Source organism: Synchiropus splendidus, chromosome 3 (genome assembly GCF_027744825.2).
Source record: "Synchiropus splendidus isolate RoL2022-P1 chromosome 3, RoL_Sspl_1.0, whole genome shotgun sequence".
NCBI classification, from domain to species: domain Eukaryota; kingdom Metazoa; phylum Chordata; class Actinopteri; order Syngnathiformes; family Callionymidae; genus Synchiropus; species Synchiropus splendidus.
In genome coordinates, this window is record NC_071336.1 from 13190405 (window position 1) to 13206378 (window position 15974).

The following is a 15974-nucleotide window of genomic DNA, read 5'->3' on the forward strand; positions in this document are numbered from 1 at the left end:
GCTGATCAGTTTACTTGTTTTTGATTCTTTAGTTTATTTATTTATTTATTTTCAAGGTACCTGTTCCAAAGTCATCATGATTGGGTACTATATTTACGTGAAAGTACGTAACAAGCAACAGTGTCTTTGCTGAATGTGTTCATCAAGGATAGAAAATGCACCAAGTCAAAATGAACAAGCAAAAGAAAGTTTGACTGAACGCGTTCAATAAGCATCTAAAGCTTGGAGTAAAATAGATAATAGACAACTGAGCTAAAATGGAACAACAGTATAATATAAACATGATTAAAAAAGTAATACAGTCAAACATTAGAATAATATTTTTTTTAATAAATAAATAGCTGTATCACACAGAAGACACACATGTGGATTATGGCCTAATAAGTGTATGAAATCAAGAATATGTTTTAAAGACAAACATTCACAATAAAATCATATTGAAAAAAATTAAATAAACAGCCACCGCGTAACAGAAAATGGTTACATAACATAAAAAAAATCCCCTCAACCGCTGAGTCATACAAGAGCAAGATAAATCTGGCTCATCTGATGATGAGAAAAAGGAAACAAGCTGCTGAAGTTTATGAAGTGAGATTTGCTAAACTTGACAATCTGCAGGACAAACTATCATCAGAGCTGTTTGTTGACTGAAGGGTTTACCAAACTTAGAATAAAGTGGGGTGGTGGAGGCATCGTCTTCTTTACATCAAATGCTTTTATTGCATGTTTTAGTTGTCTTTGGGCGTTTATTCTTGTTGCGTACTTTAATTTAAGAAACCAATAGAAGCCTTATGGAGTTCTTGCTGTCTTTTATACAAGTTAATGTGAATTACGATGCCGTGTTTTCGACTCCCCATGCATTCTACTGTGTCCTACAGGCACATCAGTTTGAGGACGTGATGGCATATTTATTTATTTAATCAGTTTGAGTTTCACTTTGACACGGACCATGTTGAGAACTGACACAGTGAAACTGTCAAGGATTTAGTTGTGGTTGCTTTTCTTGTAAACAAGAACCAAAAACAAAACAAAAAACAAAAAACAACTTGTCTGTAGGGTGCGTCCACACCTTTTGAAACGCAAAGATATTTTTCCACAAATGTTCATGACAATATTTGAGATTATGTCCAATTTTATGGCAAAAGCAAAAGCAAAATAAAGTAGTTTGAAGTGTCTGTTTGTATGATTGGACAGACATAACAATGTGAGGATAAAAGAAGCAAGAATAAAAAATATATCTCTCTCAGGGGAGAGTAACCATTCGGTCAATAAACAGCTCCAGCTACTTTTCTACACACCAGACCTGGATCGAATTACTACTTGAAATCAGTCCAGATCGTTTTTCAGAGTGATTGCTTTCATCTGTCACAATGACGAGGTGGGAAACTTCTTCCATTCAATCCACTGTAGTATTGATAGAACACAGAGAAGTCGATCTCAAATAGTAATTTCAGCCAGTGCTGGTAGACACACTGGTACACACGTAACATACAGTTATAATATTGCAACATATTTCATTGGCCGTCCCGGCTTAGCTCTTTGTTTGCTCACCTGATTGATCGACTGAGATCCATTCCAAGTTAACACTGTTGTCACACATTTTCCTGCGTATTCTGTCTGCATTTCGCAAAAAATAGACAGTTGACAGCTTGCCGAGTGCTGTGTGCATTGTGTTGATCACACGCCTTCCTTGCATCTTGCACCTTTTTGCTGGATATGTATCAAAAACAAGAACACAAAATTTCAAAAAAGAAAGAAAATCAAGGCAAAGTGGGTCTCAGTAGACTTCAAACATGCAGGTGGATATTTCTAGGCAAACCTCATTTTGGTTCTGCCAACTTTAGCTCATAAAACCTCTCACTGTGGAGAGAAATGGTCAGCATATATTTCTGTAGCATACAAAAAGGGCATCAATTATACAGAGGTGCATTCACTTATAGAGACTCCCTTGTCCACTCTCGACTTCTGACCCTGAACATAGATTATGGCTGAAAAAAAAAAGAGTTGTACATTCAGATGAGAGTAGTCACCGCAGTCATGCCTGGAGAGGAAATACTGGAACACAGAGGTCTGATTTTGACTCACTTGACAACATTTTTTTTGCTGGAATGTTATCAATGAATCAAAAAGTATAGATTCTTGTGGGACTGAATGGCTCTTTTGATTCGCTGATTGTGCCTCTCGTATTTTTGATGTTACTGATGAGAAACAGAACCTAATATGAATTAGATTTGGTCAGCAGCAGCAACAGTTACATGTAATATAACAGAAATCGGCATTATCCTAGCTAGAGTGCCAAATCAAAGTCATGGAGACCAACTTCATAACAGAGGGTGCAGAGAATCTTTCTGCAACTAGCTCACCTGTTGTACATTACGAGACACAAAATATGAGAGTACGGTGCAGCGATGAGGGGCTGGACTTGTAGTACAAGCCAGTAGTTCTCTGGTTTTATTCCGGCTATGTCGAGATATCGAGCACTTATTCTGTGTTTCCGACTGTAGATGCTGTCCATCCCTCCTTCTAGCATCGATGGGTGACAGAATATAAGCTGGTATTTTGGGCAAAGTCTAAATGCATTCCAGTAGGTAAGTATGAGACAGAATTTAGAAAGCTCTGGGTGAGTTCACGTTGATAATATTAAACGCTTCAGAAAAATTGTCTATTGTCTATCAAGTATGCAATGACAAACAACCTGCGCTCACCCAGGTTACTATCAAATGTACATAACAACATGCATTGAAGCCTTTGGCTCAGTAACACATGTGCATCGATTGTAAGTACATTTGTGAGTGACTAGATCGTGTCTAAGGAAGACCCTATTGCTGCTTGACAAAGTGATGATGCTAAAAAGTGAGAGTGACACTTGTGCAGCTTCGTATCAAAAACATATCCCATCTTCATGTCGTACAAATTTGAATTTGGGGAGCCTGACATATGGTGAAAAAGATTCACGCCTGTGCAACGGTTTAGCTCATTTCCTCTTGTGACCACCAGATGGCACTGTGACTCCAACAGTGACCAGAAGTCTGTACATTCTTTAAGCACCTCATACAAGTGTTGACAACCATCATGAGAGAATCCCGCTCCTGACCGAGGAGTAGTTCGATTATACATGCTGGGACTCCATTGTAAAGGTCAACAACAACCTCAAAAGAAACAAACAAAAAAGATTTGGTTTGGTTTGCTTTCTGTGGATCATCTTCACATAAAGCTCAGACTGCATTCAGACTCTGAAGGCTTCATGTCAGAATTTGATCCCCGTTACCTGCTTCAGTGCATCGAAAGGCCTTCCGTTTCTCAAAATACAATTTCTTTTTTTGGTTTCTCTCCCACATTTTGACATCAGAGGTTACATCCACTCATTTGCTCACTGCCATCTGAACACACCAGTGCTCTTGTCTGTGGAATGCAATGCTCTTCGACAAACCCACAGCCAGTTTGCGTCAAGACCAGCGACACCCGTTGTCAAGCCCCAGCGTGTCCAGGTTATGCAGGTTACAGACGAACGGCAAGAGTGTCACACGCTGCTGGTGAGTTCTCGGGATGCAGAGCTGTAGCTTATGAGTGACAGCTCTTGCTCCATCTCTGTTTCCGGCTCTGTTTCTGACAGCATTCCAATATTGTGGAATTCCGACAGGCTGTGTGAGAATACGATTTGTGTGCCGTCGTCCGTCGTGTCCTCTGGGTCCACTGACAGCCTGCCGTTATTTCCGCGACCACCGTTGCGACAGTTACTGTTGCGATCCACATCTCCCTTCCTGTGACTGTCCATCAGAAGAGGTGTCACGCTGTGTGACTGGCACGGCTGAGGGACCAGGAGGGTTTTACAGCTCTGTCCAGCCGCGTTGGCGCCCACTTTGTACTGACACCTGATGTAGCTGGAGAAGGCTCTCCTGTAGGTCTTGTTGAACAGGGTGTAGACCAGAGGGTTGACTCCGGATGAGATGTAGCCCACCCAGACAAAAACGTTGAGCAGGTCATTGAGCAGTGACTCGTCACACGAGCCGCGGCACAGGACAAAGGTGACGTTGGTGATGAAGAAGGGACACCACATGATGAGGAACAGGAAGAAGACGATTCCCAATACCTGTCAATGAGAAAAGAAGTCATGTGAATAATGAATGGAAACATTTTCTTACAAGTTAATTTCTTAGAAAACTGACCAGTCTCGTGCAACGGCGTCACCATTTCTTATTGTAATGATTATTTTCTGATGCTTCTAAGTCTAAGTCTGAAGTTTCATGACTTAGACCGAGAGGTCAAAAATGGTTAATGTGATCAGTAGAGTTTTCAGATTTGTTCAACCCTCCTGGTTGTCTTCCATCTCAAGTTTAAAATTAGAGTGGAACCTGCTTCTCAACCCAGGACCCAGGACATTTGTCACACCTTGCCTCATGTGCACCTGACCAGCATAGATAGGCACAAGCTTTCCCCACCATTCCACAGGAAGCTGGGATAGGGGCGCAGCAGGAAATAGTAGACTAAATGAGTCGGGGGTGATGAAAATAATACTTGCAAGAAGTGAAGTAATAATGTTCTCCATCATCACATCCTCAAACCCCATTGGGAGACCTACTCTTCTCCTTGGACCTGATGGTCCACCCCATCTCTTTTCTCCACGCGTCCAAACCATCTAAATTTACCTGCGTTAAATTCATAAAAAAAATATAAAGATGGTTAGATAATGTTGAATATTTTTAATAAAATTGATTGACTGTTCAGTGAAATGTTTATTTCCAATATGAAGACCAAACATTTTTACAAAGGGACACACAATGAGACCTTGTAAATAGAAGACACTTGAAATATGTATTCAGAAGTTGTGGTCTCTTTTCACAATTCTAATACTTGTACAATTGTGTCTCTCTAATGTGACATGAATGGCAATATTAACTCGGGTTAAAGTAACACCTGCCACAAAAAAAGACAGAAGAACAAACTACTGTATTCTCTTGTTGAGTCTTATCCAGATGACACAACATCCAGTACTCTCTTGTAACCTCATATTTGACCTTTTTGAAGCACCTGTTTAGAGGAAACGCGGATTAAGGTGTCATGGTCAGACTGGAAATTTAAAGCAGCCTTGGACTCTGATCCGTTCTTGCTTCACGCAGAGATGGATTTGTGGCCTTCTCTCTGCTGAACTCTGAAATGACTCTGATATGATGCATGGTTGTCGGAGCACGGAGCTGTTACTCTTTGGAGAACGTAATAAGCACTTCAGGTCTCAGTGTTACAATGCGCTGATTCTCTGATTTAGTGGGAATCAGTTTTAGATTGTGCATGGATTCATAGCAGATCCCACACAAGCCATCAGTCTGCACTCCGCACACAGGTAAAATCAAACAGGTGCAGTTTATCTGCCCCTCTGCTTCTGAAACTGTGAGCCACAGTTGTGCAGTTTAAACCGGATGAACTGTTGACATCCAGTGGAGGAAGTTTTTTTTTGTTTCAAAAACTGACGCTCTGTTATATAGACATCTTCATCATGGTGATGGGGTGATGACACTTCATGAAACAGTGTCCTTGTTTTTAAAGCTCAGTAGGTGACGCCCTTGGTTTAAAAATGATGTGAGGTTTCATTGAAGTGGTTATTGAATTCCAAACGTTTTAGAGAAGTGAGTGCCATCTAGTGGGCACGAGGACACTGTTTCATGAAGCTTCGTAAGCACACCACTGCTGCTCTGTAGAACCAGCACAATGGAAACGTTTGTCCCAAACTGTATGTTTCACATTATCTTGTAACAGCAACACAATATTCTTAAAAAATACCTCAATGACTGTAAGGAATAGAGGCAATCGCTGTATACTGAACATTTTTTGTACCAAGGCTGGATTGCGTTCTGATAAAAAGTAATCGAGCAAACAACCGCAGTATCTCCATGGCAACATCCAAGTGCTTTTGTGCCACCTGCATCAATGGCTTACAGGGCTGTTTCTAAGACCACCAGGAGGTTTTGAAAGACTTTCAGTGCTGATCTTTTTACTTGACTCTCACCTTGGAGGCACGCCTCTCATTCTTTATAGCCTGCATCATCCCGCGTCGCCCATGGCAACCCGAGGAGTCGCTGCGGCCCTGTCCTGTGGCTGGGGAGCTCAGTTGTGATGCCGTCTCTGAGCCCGGAATGATGCTTATGCTGTCCGACGTGGACGTGCTGAGGAGAAAACTTGGGCCGGCCCCTTTGAGACAGCTCAAGGTGTTTCGCCGAGTCTGAGGCGGAGGCAGGCTTAACTCTGTGGGGCAGGGAACATGAGCTGTCTTACAATGGAATCACAAGGTCAGACAAAGGAAGATAATGAAGCCTCAAACACACTCTCCAAAATAATGGCGGTGCTGCAAAATTTCACAAAGCATTAACAGTCAGCGCCAGACGTGAGCTGAGATACTGCCACGCACACTTTAGCTGCAATAACAGACGATAAGGTAGGAGGATGAGTGACTGCCTCATCGAGCAATTTATCTCACCGTTAAAAGCTCAGACTTGGCTTGGACTTGTGACAAGCACGTTGGACACAGACATGGTGAACCACCCATAACTCAGTTGATAAAACAATTGACGACTTAAGTTTGCTGCCAACTTTTTCCCATTTCAGTGAAAGAAAAATGAAACATGAAATACCATGATCATGCTGAAATACAATGTAAGGATTTGCTCTCTAGGAAAAATAAGACAGAGGAAATATACTTCTCACCCCCTCCAATTTCAATAGACAGAAAATGTTTAAATACTTTATCTTGGCAAAAAATGAAACCTAATGATAGCAACAAAAATGCAGCTCGGGTTGAATCAATTCAGGGTCCAGACAAACCTTCTGGAGGCGCTAGAGTGTTGATTTGAGGAATGTGGAAGCTGGTCGGAGGAGGTTGCAGTGTGTTTGTCTTTGCTGGTGATTGTAACGGCTGCTGGGAGGAATTCTTCGCCTCGTGCAGGAAGACGGTGGCCTGTCTCTGGAGCACCTGGAGGGCAGAAGGTCAGACAGGAACAATGAAAGAGGTGAAAGAGGGTCATGCTGGTGATGAGCTGCAAACACAGCCAGTCTAATAAAATCAATGTAATGATTCAAACACTCTTTGTGTGAACATATTGTGCCGAGGAGCTAAATTCATTGCCACTGGACCAAACTTTTATTTATCGGTTTCTGAAACCGACATCACAAATTTAAATCTCTCTCTCTCTCTCTCCCTCTCTCTCTCCATATATATATATATATATATATATAGATAGATAGATAGATAGAATATTAACCCCATTGCAGCATTGAAACAAGCCAAGCTGCAAACCTCAAGCCTGATGTAGTTACCACTTAACATAAGCAGATGCACATTCAATCTGAGCCTGTTTTTAGCAAAGTTTGGAGAAGTCAGATTGAAAATCGCCCTTTGAGACACAACAGAGACCTGGAGAGTGAATATGACTATCTCAGATTCTGAAGAGGAATATTCACACTCTAAAGAAGCTCGTACATAGAGAGAGATGAGTGCTGCTACACACATGCAAAGATGTAAAAACATGAAAAATAATATTCACTTCTATCTACTAAATCATCTGAACAGAGAAAGCTTGGCAACACTTTACTAAAGCGCTCATCTATAATGCATTATTTTTGCATTCATAAGACACCATAATGACTTTAGAGAAACTGTTGTTCATTGACATGTATGGTGACTTATGACATGGTTACATAGTATTGATAGTCAAACAGTATTCAAAGTTATTTTAGTTATACTTTAGAAAGCTTGTTGTAAGTACCATAATTTCCGGACTATAAGCTGCAACTTTTTTCTCGTGGTCTGAGCCATGCGGCTTATACAACAGCGCGGCTGATATATGGATTTTTACAGGCTGAAATCAGATGAAATCAGAGGCTTTTCATTTACCCATAAAGCACTCAAACGCGCTGTGTTCACCTGCGTGTCCACAGTTCCGTCAACAGGGTCGATTTCCTTGAGGGCTGGAATCGAGAAGCAGCCTCTGAGACCGACAGTGGTGTCTGTACTAAAGGGCACGTGGGCGAAAACAGTGCATTTTTAGGGCTTTAATGTGAATAAAAGATGTAAGACGTTGTCTCAAGACAAAGTGCGTTTGCCTCAAAAGTCCGACGTGAATGCAAGTGAGTTGGGTTTTGGCCGGACAGCTGCACCTTGTTTATTGCGAGGGCAACGTGGGCAAGTCACGACTCTCCATATTCTGCAGCTTGTTTCCACTATTTCCTCACTCTCCATGCTGGACCCCGTTTTCAAAACTAGTTTTGAAAAGCGTTTTACAGCCGGTGCACCACTGACCTGTCCACAGCGCACACAGCACCACTGAACCTGTGCCTTATAGACAGGTGAGGCTTATGTATGAACAAGATCTATTTTCGTTTATAAATTTAGTGGTGCGGCTAACAATCCAGTGCGGTCTATAGTCCGGAAAATACGGTACTCGTTCATGATTCTAAACATTCAAGACATCCTCTATTAAGCCTAGTAAATGTATCTTGGCGCCTTATGAATGATGAGAGCTTTACATGAAGTATAAACGAAGGCTTTTATACTTTTAGTACATAGGCCTTGAATGCTCCCAACAGTCTTTTAGGAACACACACACACACACACACACCTGGATAGTGAGACAATATGTCACCACCATAATAACCAGTGGGATGAAGAAGGCCACGAAGGAGCCAATCAGCATGAAGCGCTCCTCATTAAGGGCACAGCTGCCATTCACAAAGACCTTGTCCTCATTGTGGAGGCCGATGACTGGGATAGGCATGGACACCCCTAGGAAGAGATGGCATTAGATTTAGTATCAATGAGCTCAGTCCAGTCAGAAGACTCTTTCTGGTCATGCGGTGATGATTTGTGTCACAACACACAGACTTCATGATGACATGAAGACGTCATGAAATTGATGATATTTATTGCCGTGGTGAATGTCATTTAAAAAGCATTTCGCCTCAACTGTTGAGCCTGACATGTTATTAACTCCAGTCTCCTCCAGCCGGGGACATTATTGCAAAAGCAATCATAGCTGATCGAAGATGTCTTTTCTCCAAAATCCAGCATGAGATGCAATTTTCTGTCAGGCAGGTCACAGACAAATAACCAAACGAATCATTAAAAGACGCTTCAGTGGAACCGTTTTAATTGACCCCAGATATCACTGACTGGAGACTCGTAATATGAGAGTCAATTACAGACGTTTCTGCAAAAGTAAGCACTGAATGATATCGCATGACCATCTATGAGAGAACAGTCGACTTTAGGATGATTTAGGTGACAGAATAACTCCAAAGTATGGAGTCTGAATCAATGTGGTGTCGCCCAAAAAAACCCCCAAAAAAACAGTGGGAATCAAAACCAGAAAAGCAGTGGAAGAGCACATCAACCTGCCAAGGAGCTCATTTCACCACCCTGCATGAAACACAGCATACCATCGAAGAGGTTATTGAAGAACGGTGTTGTTATCTAGCTGTGGATATTGTATGGATTATTTATGACCTGTACCAGCAAAGTGCCAAACTCTGACTCACCAATCAAAAGTGTCGCTGCAGTCAAAAGGGGTTGTTTTATTTGACTGATTCGATTGCACGCTGAGTTTTATCAAGTTGAGTTTTTAAAATGTCTTTTTACTAGCTAATTCTGAGCGTAGTGAGAGGGGTGAGCAGTGGCTGCAGATGTAATTCAAGTCACAGTAGAATCCTTCAACACCTTGGAAACAGGAATTAGACAGTTATTACAATAATCTTACCACTTGGTCCCATTATTTCCAGAAAATTTCAACAAAAGACTTTCAGAACTTCAGACAGAGAGACCAACATACTCTGGTATCGAGAAGTTGAATAGCCTCATACTGCAGTGTTGTAGTACCTACTGAAGACCACATTTCTATGGTCTTTTTCGAGGTAGTGTCAGGACCATTTGTCAAGACTGGTCGTGACCATAAACACTGTGATTTAGAAGAAAAAAATATGTAAAATTCACGTGTTAAATTGCACCCAGTTTATTTGCAGATCACCACAAGACATTGTTTCAGAGTGCTTATGTTGTACATTTCACTAATAAAATGTCAACAGATTTCCCCCCCCCCAGATTAGAGTCATGCTGCCCCGACACTCAGAAATCATATTGAAGAAACTGACACAAGACGTGAATTGAATTCACCCACAAAAAGAAAAAAAAGTAATTTTCAATATGGCAAATGGATGCTTCTGTGATCTCTATCAGTCTGGTCTCAGCAGGGACATGCACAGATAGACCCATAGCAAGGTCCCATGCCCTTTTTTCCTGCATGTGAAAAGTGCCCCTTTTGTTTCTTCATTCAAAAATTCATTTGAAAAAAAAAAAAAGCACTTTGGTTACCGAGAGGGCAAGTTCTTTTGATAATCCTCAGGAGCACGATGAAAAATATATTAATACGTTTTATGATGATCCCTTTGGATTGCCTGATATATTTTGGTTGTTAAAAAGCAAAGTTATTTTGTTTGACATTTTGTACGAGCTCACATTAAAATTTATTAAATTTAAAAGACTGTGAACTACCTCTAAAGTTTTCATAAAGTGATGTGGACAACATATTTTGTCACAATAGACACATTGAATTTGGTTATTTCAGTGATTTTTTATATTGTTTATATTTATATTGTCAAATTTTAGAACAAAGGGAGTCAATAACAATAACACTTTTTGCTTTGAATGCAGCAAACATCTGTACGCGTGCCTGGTTCTCGGCCGCAGACATAGTCTAGGCCCCTCAGAGTCTCTACTTGGTCTCTGACTTGGGTTCATGAACAAAGGCCGGCTGGTGAACATTTGTAAACACTAATTCAATTCAAAGAAGACCATAGATGAGTGCACTTGCTAACTATTCATTTTAAAGCTAAATAAATGATACTTCCCACGTGTTAAGGTTAATGTTTACAATTTAGATGGGGGTGTTGAGCCACCCACAGATTATTGATGAGGCACCTCGGGTCATTTCTGACTTTCAGCCCACACTCATTTTCTCGGTTTTCTGTGTTCAGGACGTCTTTCATCAAAGTCACACTGGGGGCATCGCTGCAACACAGAGAGGGATTTAAAGGATATGCAGATTTTATGTGTAGGGTTTTGTTGCTAATCCTTTAGCATTGATCACAGCTAAGCCTCTATCACACTCCCCGGTCAGAGAGACAGAGGGTCAAAGAATTCCACAACATTTCTTTTTCTTAGAAAGGGCCAGGTTCTGAAGAACCAACAAGAAAGAGGGAACCAGAAGCACTTGCATGCTGGAGGCATCAAGAGCGAAGAAGGTTTAACACAGTCATTATGTTTCCAAGATCTCCCATACATAAATGATGCAAGAGGTAGAACGTTCCACCAATTTCTATACATTAAGTAGTTATCGTGTAATTACTTTTTTATTTTAATGGTGTTCTGTGCAAACCGTTTCATTCGAGCATTGACGGAGGAGTCATGCTGTACTGATGTAATTGCTGAAATCTGTGAATAACAATGAGCAACGACAGAATTCTGAAGGAGGATTTGTAAGCGATGCGGTGGGGACAGATTTATTGGTGTCAGCTGCTGTGTTGATGGTGTATTAGATGCTGAACGCGAGCTCCAGACAGAAGTAATTGACCTGAATGTTTGTATGCAAAGCTGGACCACAGTCATTTCAAATGTACACACAACTTCTATTGTCTAAACAGTGACGATACATTCACTGACCTGTCAGTTCCAGGTTTTCTAATGCTTCTCTTTATTTGTTACATGTGCTAGGCATGCGATTCATGTGTGACTTCACACCAGCGCAGAGTCCTGTTCAGGGTTGCATGGAGTGCAGGAGGCTATCCCAGCGGTCTTTGAGCGAGAGGCAGGAATACACCCTGGACAGGTTGATTTCATCCTATATTTAGCATTTTAATTTATGTTTTATTAATATTTAATTCAAGTACAATTGATTCTATCAAAACACCTCATTTATGCCTCTTATTATGATTCAAAATGTTTTTGATGACAGTCACGATGTCAAATAGTGAATGCTGAATGATTTAACATAACACAAGTTTGAAACAAGCTCACTAAGGTCAGTCTGCCCTGTCAAGCGTGGGAGCCTTGAAAATAATGCTAAATTTAGTGAGAGGCGGCAGAGTTTTACAGGGATCCAGCTCGGTCTGGTATGGACCCCAAAGTCCTCATGGTCATATCTCAAGATGGGAAATGAAGAACGTGTGCGAGTGCGTGTGCTTGTGCGGATGGACTGTCCAGCTGAGGCCGTGTCGTCTTGTTTTCCAAGTTCTACCAATAGTGTGATCGAATGAGAGGGATACAATATGCAGTTGGTAAAAAAATCATCATTCCACCAAAGTAATTGCCATTGAATTTGCTTCAGCTCTGTTACTCTAGTCCATCTTGCACCTTTGATCACTAAATTATGGAATTTTGCGGGGTAGATTGAGCCTTGTCACATCAGACCAATGACATTACAGGCGTTTTATTGACAGTTATGTGCTAAAATGTCCTGTTTTTATCCATATTCCTACATCTTCTTCTTCCCACTGTGCTGCTCAGCTGACTGGCTGTGAAGGCGGAACCACGTTGTAGCTATCAACCACAGGGATTGGTTGACTGGAGTGCAGAGCATCATGGGAACTGTTCAGATCACTGTAACTGAGTTTATGATCAATGCTGCTCTGCATTATGTATCATCGTTGACAGCAGAATTGGCTGTATATGCTGGACTGTAGTCACCATTTCTCAGAACCATTCAGTATCGCTAGATAGCAATAGACTTCAACTGGTGTGATCGACCTGGCGCATGGGACATGCCAATTTTCACAGTAGAAAATATAAAACGTTTTTTTCCCACTGTTTTTAATATTTTAATGTTAAAAACTCTATATAAAATCTCTCTCTCCCCCTTGCCCTTTGAAGACCATGTTGAAAGACCTCTGGACAATCCACATACAAGTTCAGACCAGTGAAGGGCTTATGAGGCTTCATGAAACAGTGTCCTCATTTTCATTGCCCACTAGATGGCACTCTCTTCTCTGAAATCTTTGGATGTGAACAACCCTTTCAATGAAACATCACTTTTCAACCGAGAGCGCCACCTACTGAACTCTGAAAATTAAGCACACTGTTTCACGAAGGCCACAACCTATGAGTCCCCTAATGTTCGCTCTTGATGATTTTGTACTGAATAAATGCTTGTATTGGTTGTAGACCATTTTTGCATGTAGCCATGCAAAAATATGAAATGTGAAAACTGCAGTTTTTGAAACCCATTTCTGTTGATCTTCTTAGCTGCCCCACATCATTTATATTGGGCACTTTGAACTTTGTGTTTTTTCAACCGTCTCTTGCCTACACATTCACATCTTTGTCAAAGCGTTTTAAGCCACATTCTTTGTGCCATTAGCATCTCATTTACACATCGCAGGATGACAATAAAGTGTGATGTTTTCTTTCAATTTTCTATCACTGTGCTTCTCAAATGACATGCTGTTAATATCCTGGTTCACGCACACCGGTTGACAAGTCGCTTTTCCAAGTGGCCATATTACACATCTGAGTCTGTTCCACCGTGAGGAGAGGATCTGAGAGACTTTGGATCATATTTTTAAATGTATTCTCAATGCAGGATGCAATGTATAAATACGTTCTTCAGTGAAAAGAAAGAGAGTTTTCAGATTTGTGCTGCCACTGTTATCTGACTGGTGATATATAAGAGGACCTCTTTGTTCTTCCAAAACATATCGTGATTCAGAAACTTCTGTCCCATCCACATGTCGTACTGTGTCACTAGAGACATGGGCAGCGGTTAGTTAAATGAAAACTTGTTTCTCAGTACCAATGGAATGTTGAACAGATATCCACGATCCAAATTCCAAAGTCCTTGGGGAGAAGACAGGAATGTCTGTTTTGTCTGGAGCTCCCAAACGGTCTTGTCCCTTGATCCAGTCTCTATTTACTGTGTTTGTACTTTGAACAATTGGATGCCAAGCGATGAGACCATGTTATGCTGATGTGGAATAAACCGTGCTTGCATCCCACCGCTTCTGTGGTTCCTTCTGCCCCTGACTCGACACCCTGAGAAGTGCTGGACGGACTACAGTACAATCGGTGCAGGTGAGAAATTATGTGAAACCACGTTCAGTTTAAAAAAAAAAAAAAGCACAACAAATTATAAGATTAGCTAAAATCAAAAAGCGAAAGGAGACATCAACAAAAGTCAAATATCTATCTCTGTCATGAACTTCCCAGTGGCTGTATCCCTCTAGAAGGAACTTGCCAAAACATGTGGTGAGCAAGTTCTGGGTGCTGAGAGAAAAGTTTTGTACCGGCAATGAGGTTGTGACTTCCAAAACAGCAATAACATATCATAAGACTTAACGCTCCTCTTTCAATAGCGGCTATATCCACAGGCTCGACAGCATAACTTAACTGGAAGGGCAAAATAAATCAAGCGCCAAACAATTTTAAGCTTTTTAATAAAACATGACTGCAACAGAATTGGTCCCGGATCGGGCGGGGCTGTGTTTTTGTTTCACACTCTGTTGTGTATCAGCAAGTCTTACAACACCGGGAGATGAGTTATCTGTTGCCATCATCCTTTGAGCCACTAACACTGTGGAAATGTTGATGACAAACAACCTTCAGCAAGTCCTTGCTGGGTTTTGAATTCACTGAGCAATTTTAATAAATCTCAGGCAGGATGAAGGGGGGGAACTTTGAGTCCTAAACAAGTGGCAAGTGATGACATCAGTCACACAATGAGCTCATCTTCTCAAGTACCTGATGACGCACCATCATGAAAACACATCTCCAGTTGAATTCCTGAGGACGACCCATAATTCAAGACTGTCCTCATTTAACCTCTGGATCTAAAATTGGCACATTTTACTAAAATGATCTGAATCAGCGGGGCATTTTCCTTGCTGTAAATTGGCATCGTACGTAATTGATGAACGTTTTTAATTGAACAAGGCCTGCTACATAACGCCTTTAGCAGCCTGTCGGTGAAATCACGCCACACGGCTTCTGCACACGACCAAGACGTAAACATTATTGATTTGTATTGCTTTTATTTTATTGTTCCCTGGTTGTGTGTTTTCACACAGCTGGGACCAATTCCACAATCAAACCTTCCTGATTTCTACACCATGGTTCCAGATGGTTACTTTGCGTCTTCTAGTAAAGTTCTCCCTCCCATGTAGTATTCTTGTGTAGTGATGGGTAAGTGAGGCATCATAAAGCGTTTTGACACAATGACACTATGTTGATACTGTTACCGAATATTTTCTGTTCTTTGGGCCTTGTGTGTTTTACAGAGTGCGTTGTAGTTCTCCCCATTTTTAGGCTGGAGTTTGAGTCACCTATTTTTGTTTTCGGGCTTTCCCCCATCCACGTGTGTTTGTTTAGTTGCACTGGGTTTTGGTGACATCCTTGTTTGATTATTGTTTGAGTTTTTGTTTGTTCATTACATTATTTTTAACCTTACTCTGGTTGGTCCGAGTTTCCTGTATACATTGACAATGAATCTAACACTTGAGTCTGGTCCCCTGAGCCATTATGACAACATGTCAGGCCTTACTGTCCCTGTGAAAGCGTCTATCATAAACACCCACATAAGACATAGAGTGGTAGCACTGGCTGGTCAAGCTCATTGTTTCAACCCTGTGAGTTATGTCCTCCGGAAATGCTGAGGACCTTAATTGTACATTTTTATTCCTCTGAGTTCAGTGGTACAATATGTGTCGACCTAATCAGATCCAATGCAAACAAGACTTGGCAAAGGCTCAAAGATCGTTTGAAAAAGTCAGTTGATGTGCCAAAGCTACTTTTGAGAATTTGCCAAGGGGTTGGACAGAAAGTAACTTGCTGACTATTTGTGGCTTCGGGGAAGAATGACAGTACGTACACATTTATATGACTAAGATGACAATGACCAGATATAGAATGGTGACTTGGTTTATTAGTGGGAGAGAACAGAAAGTCTCGA

At 41.2% G+C, this 15974-nt stretch overlaps 1 protein-coding gene across 4 annotated transcripts in view; it reads right to left on the reverse strand.

The window, feature by feature from the left end:
• Positions 1 to 347: 347 nt before the first annotated feature.
• The window catches only part of htr2cl1 (5-hydroxytryptamine (serotonin) receptor 2C, G protein-coupled-like 1), a 114864-nt gene continuing 99237 nt past the window's right edge, over positions 348 to 15974 (reverse strand). For all 4 annotated transcript variants that reach the window (XM_053860931.1, XM_053860932.1, XM_053860934.1 and 1 more), the window contains 4 exons: positions 8607 to 8770; positions 6814 to 6961; positions 6002 to 6237; positions 348 to 4090 (listed from right to left, as the gene is read on the reverse strand). In XM_053860931.1, the coding sequence (XP_053716906.1) occupies positions 3521 to 4090; positions 6002 to 6237; positions 6814 to 6961; positions 8607 to 8770 (1118 nt within the window). In that variant the 3' untranslated portion in view covers positions 348 to 3520. The remainder of the gene's footprint in view (positions 4091 to 6001; positions 6238 to 6813; positions 6962 to 8606; positions 8771 to 15974) is intronic.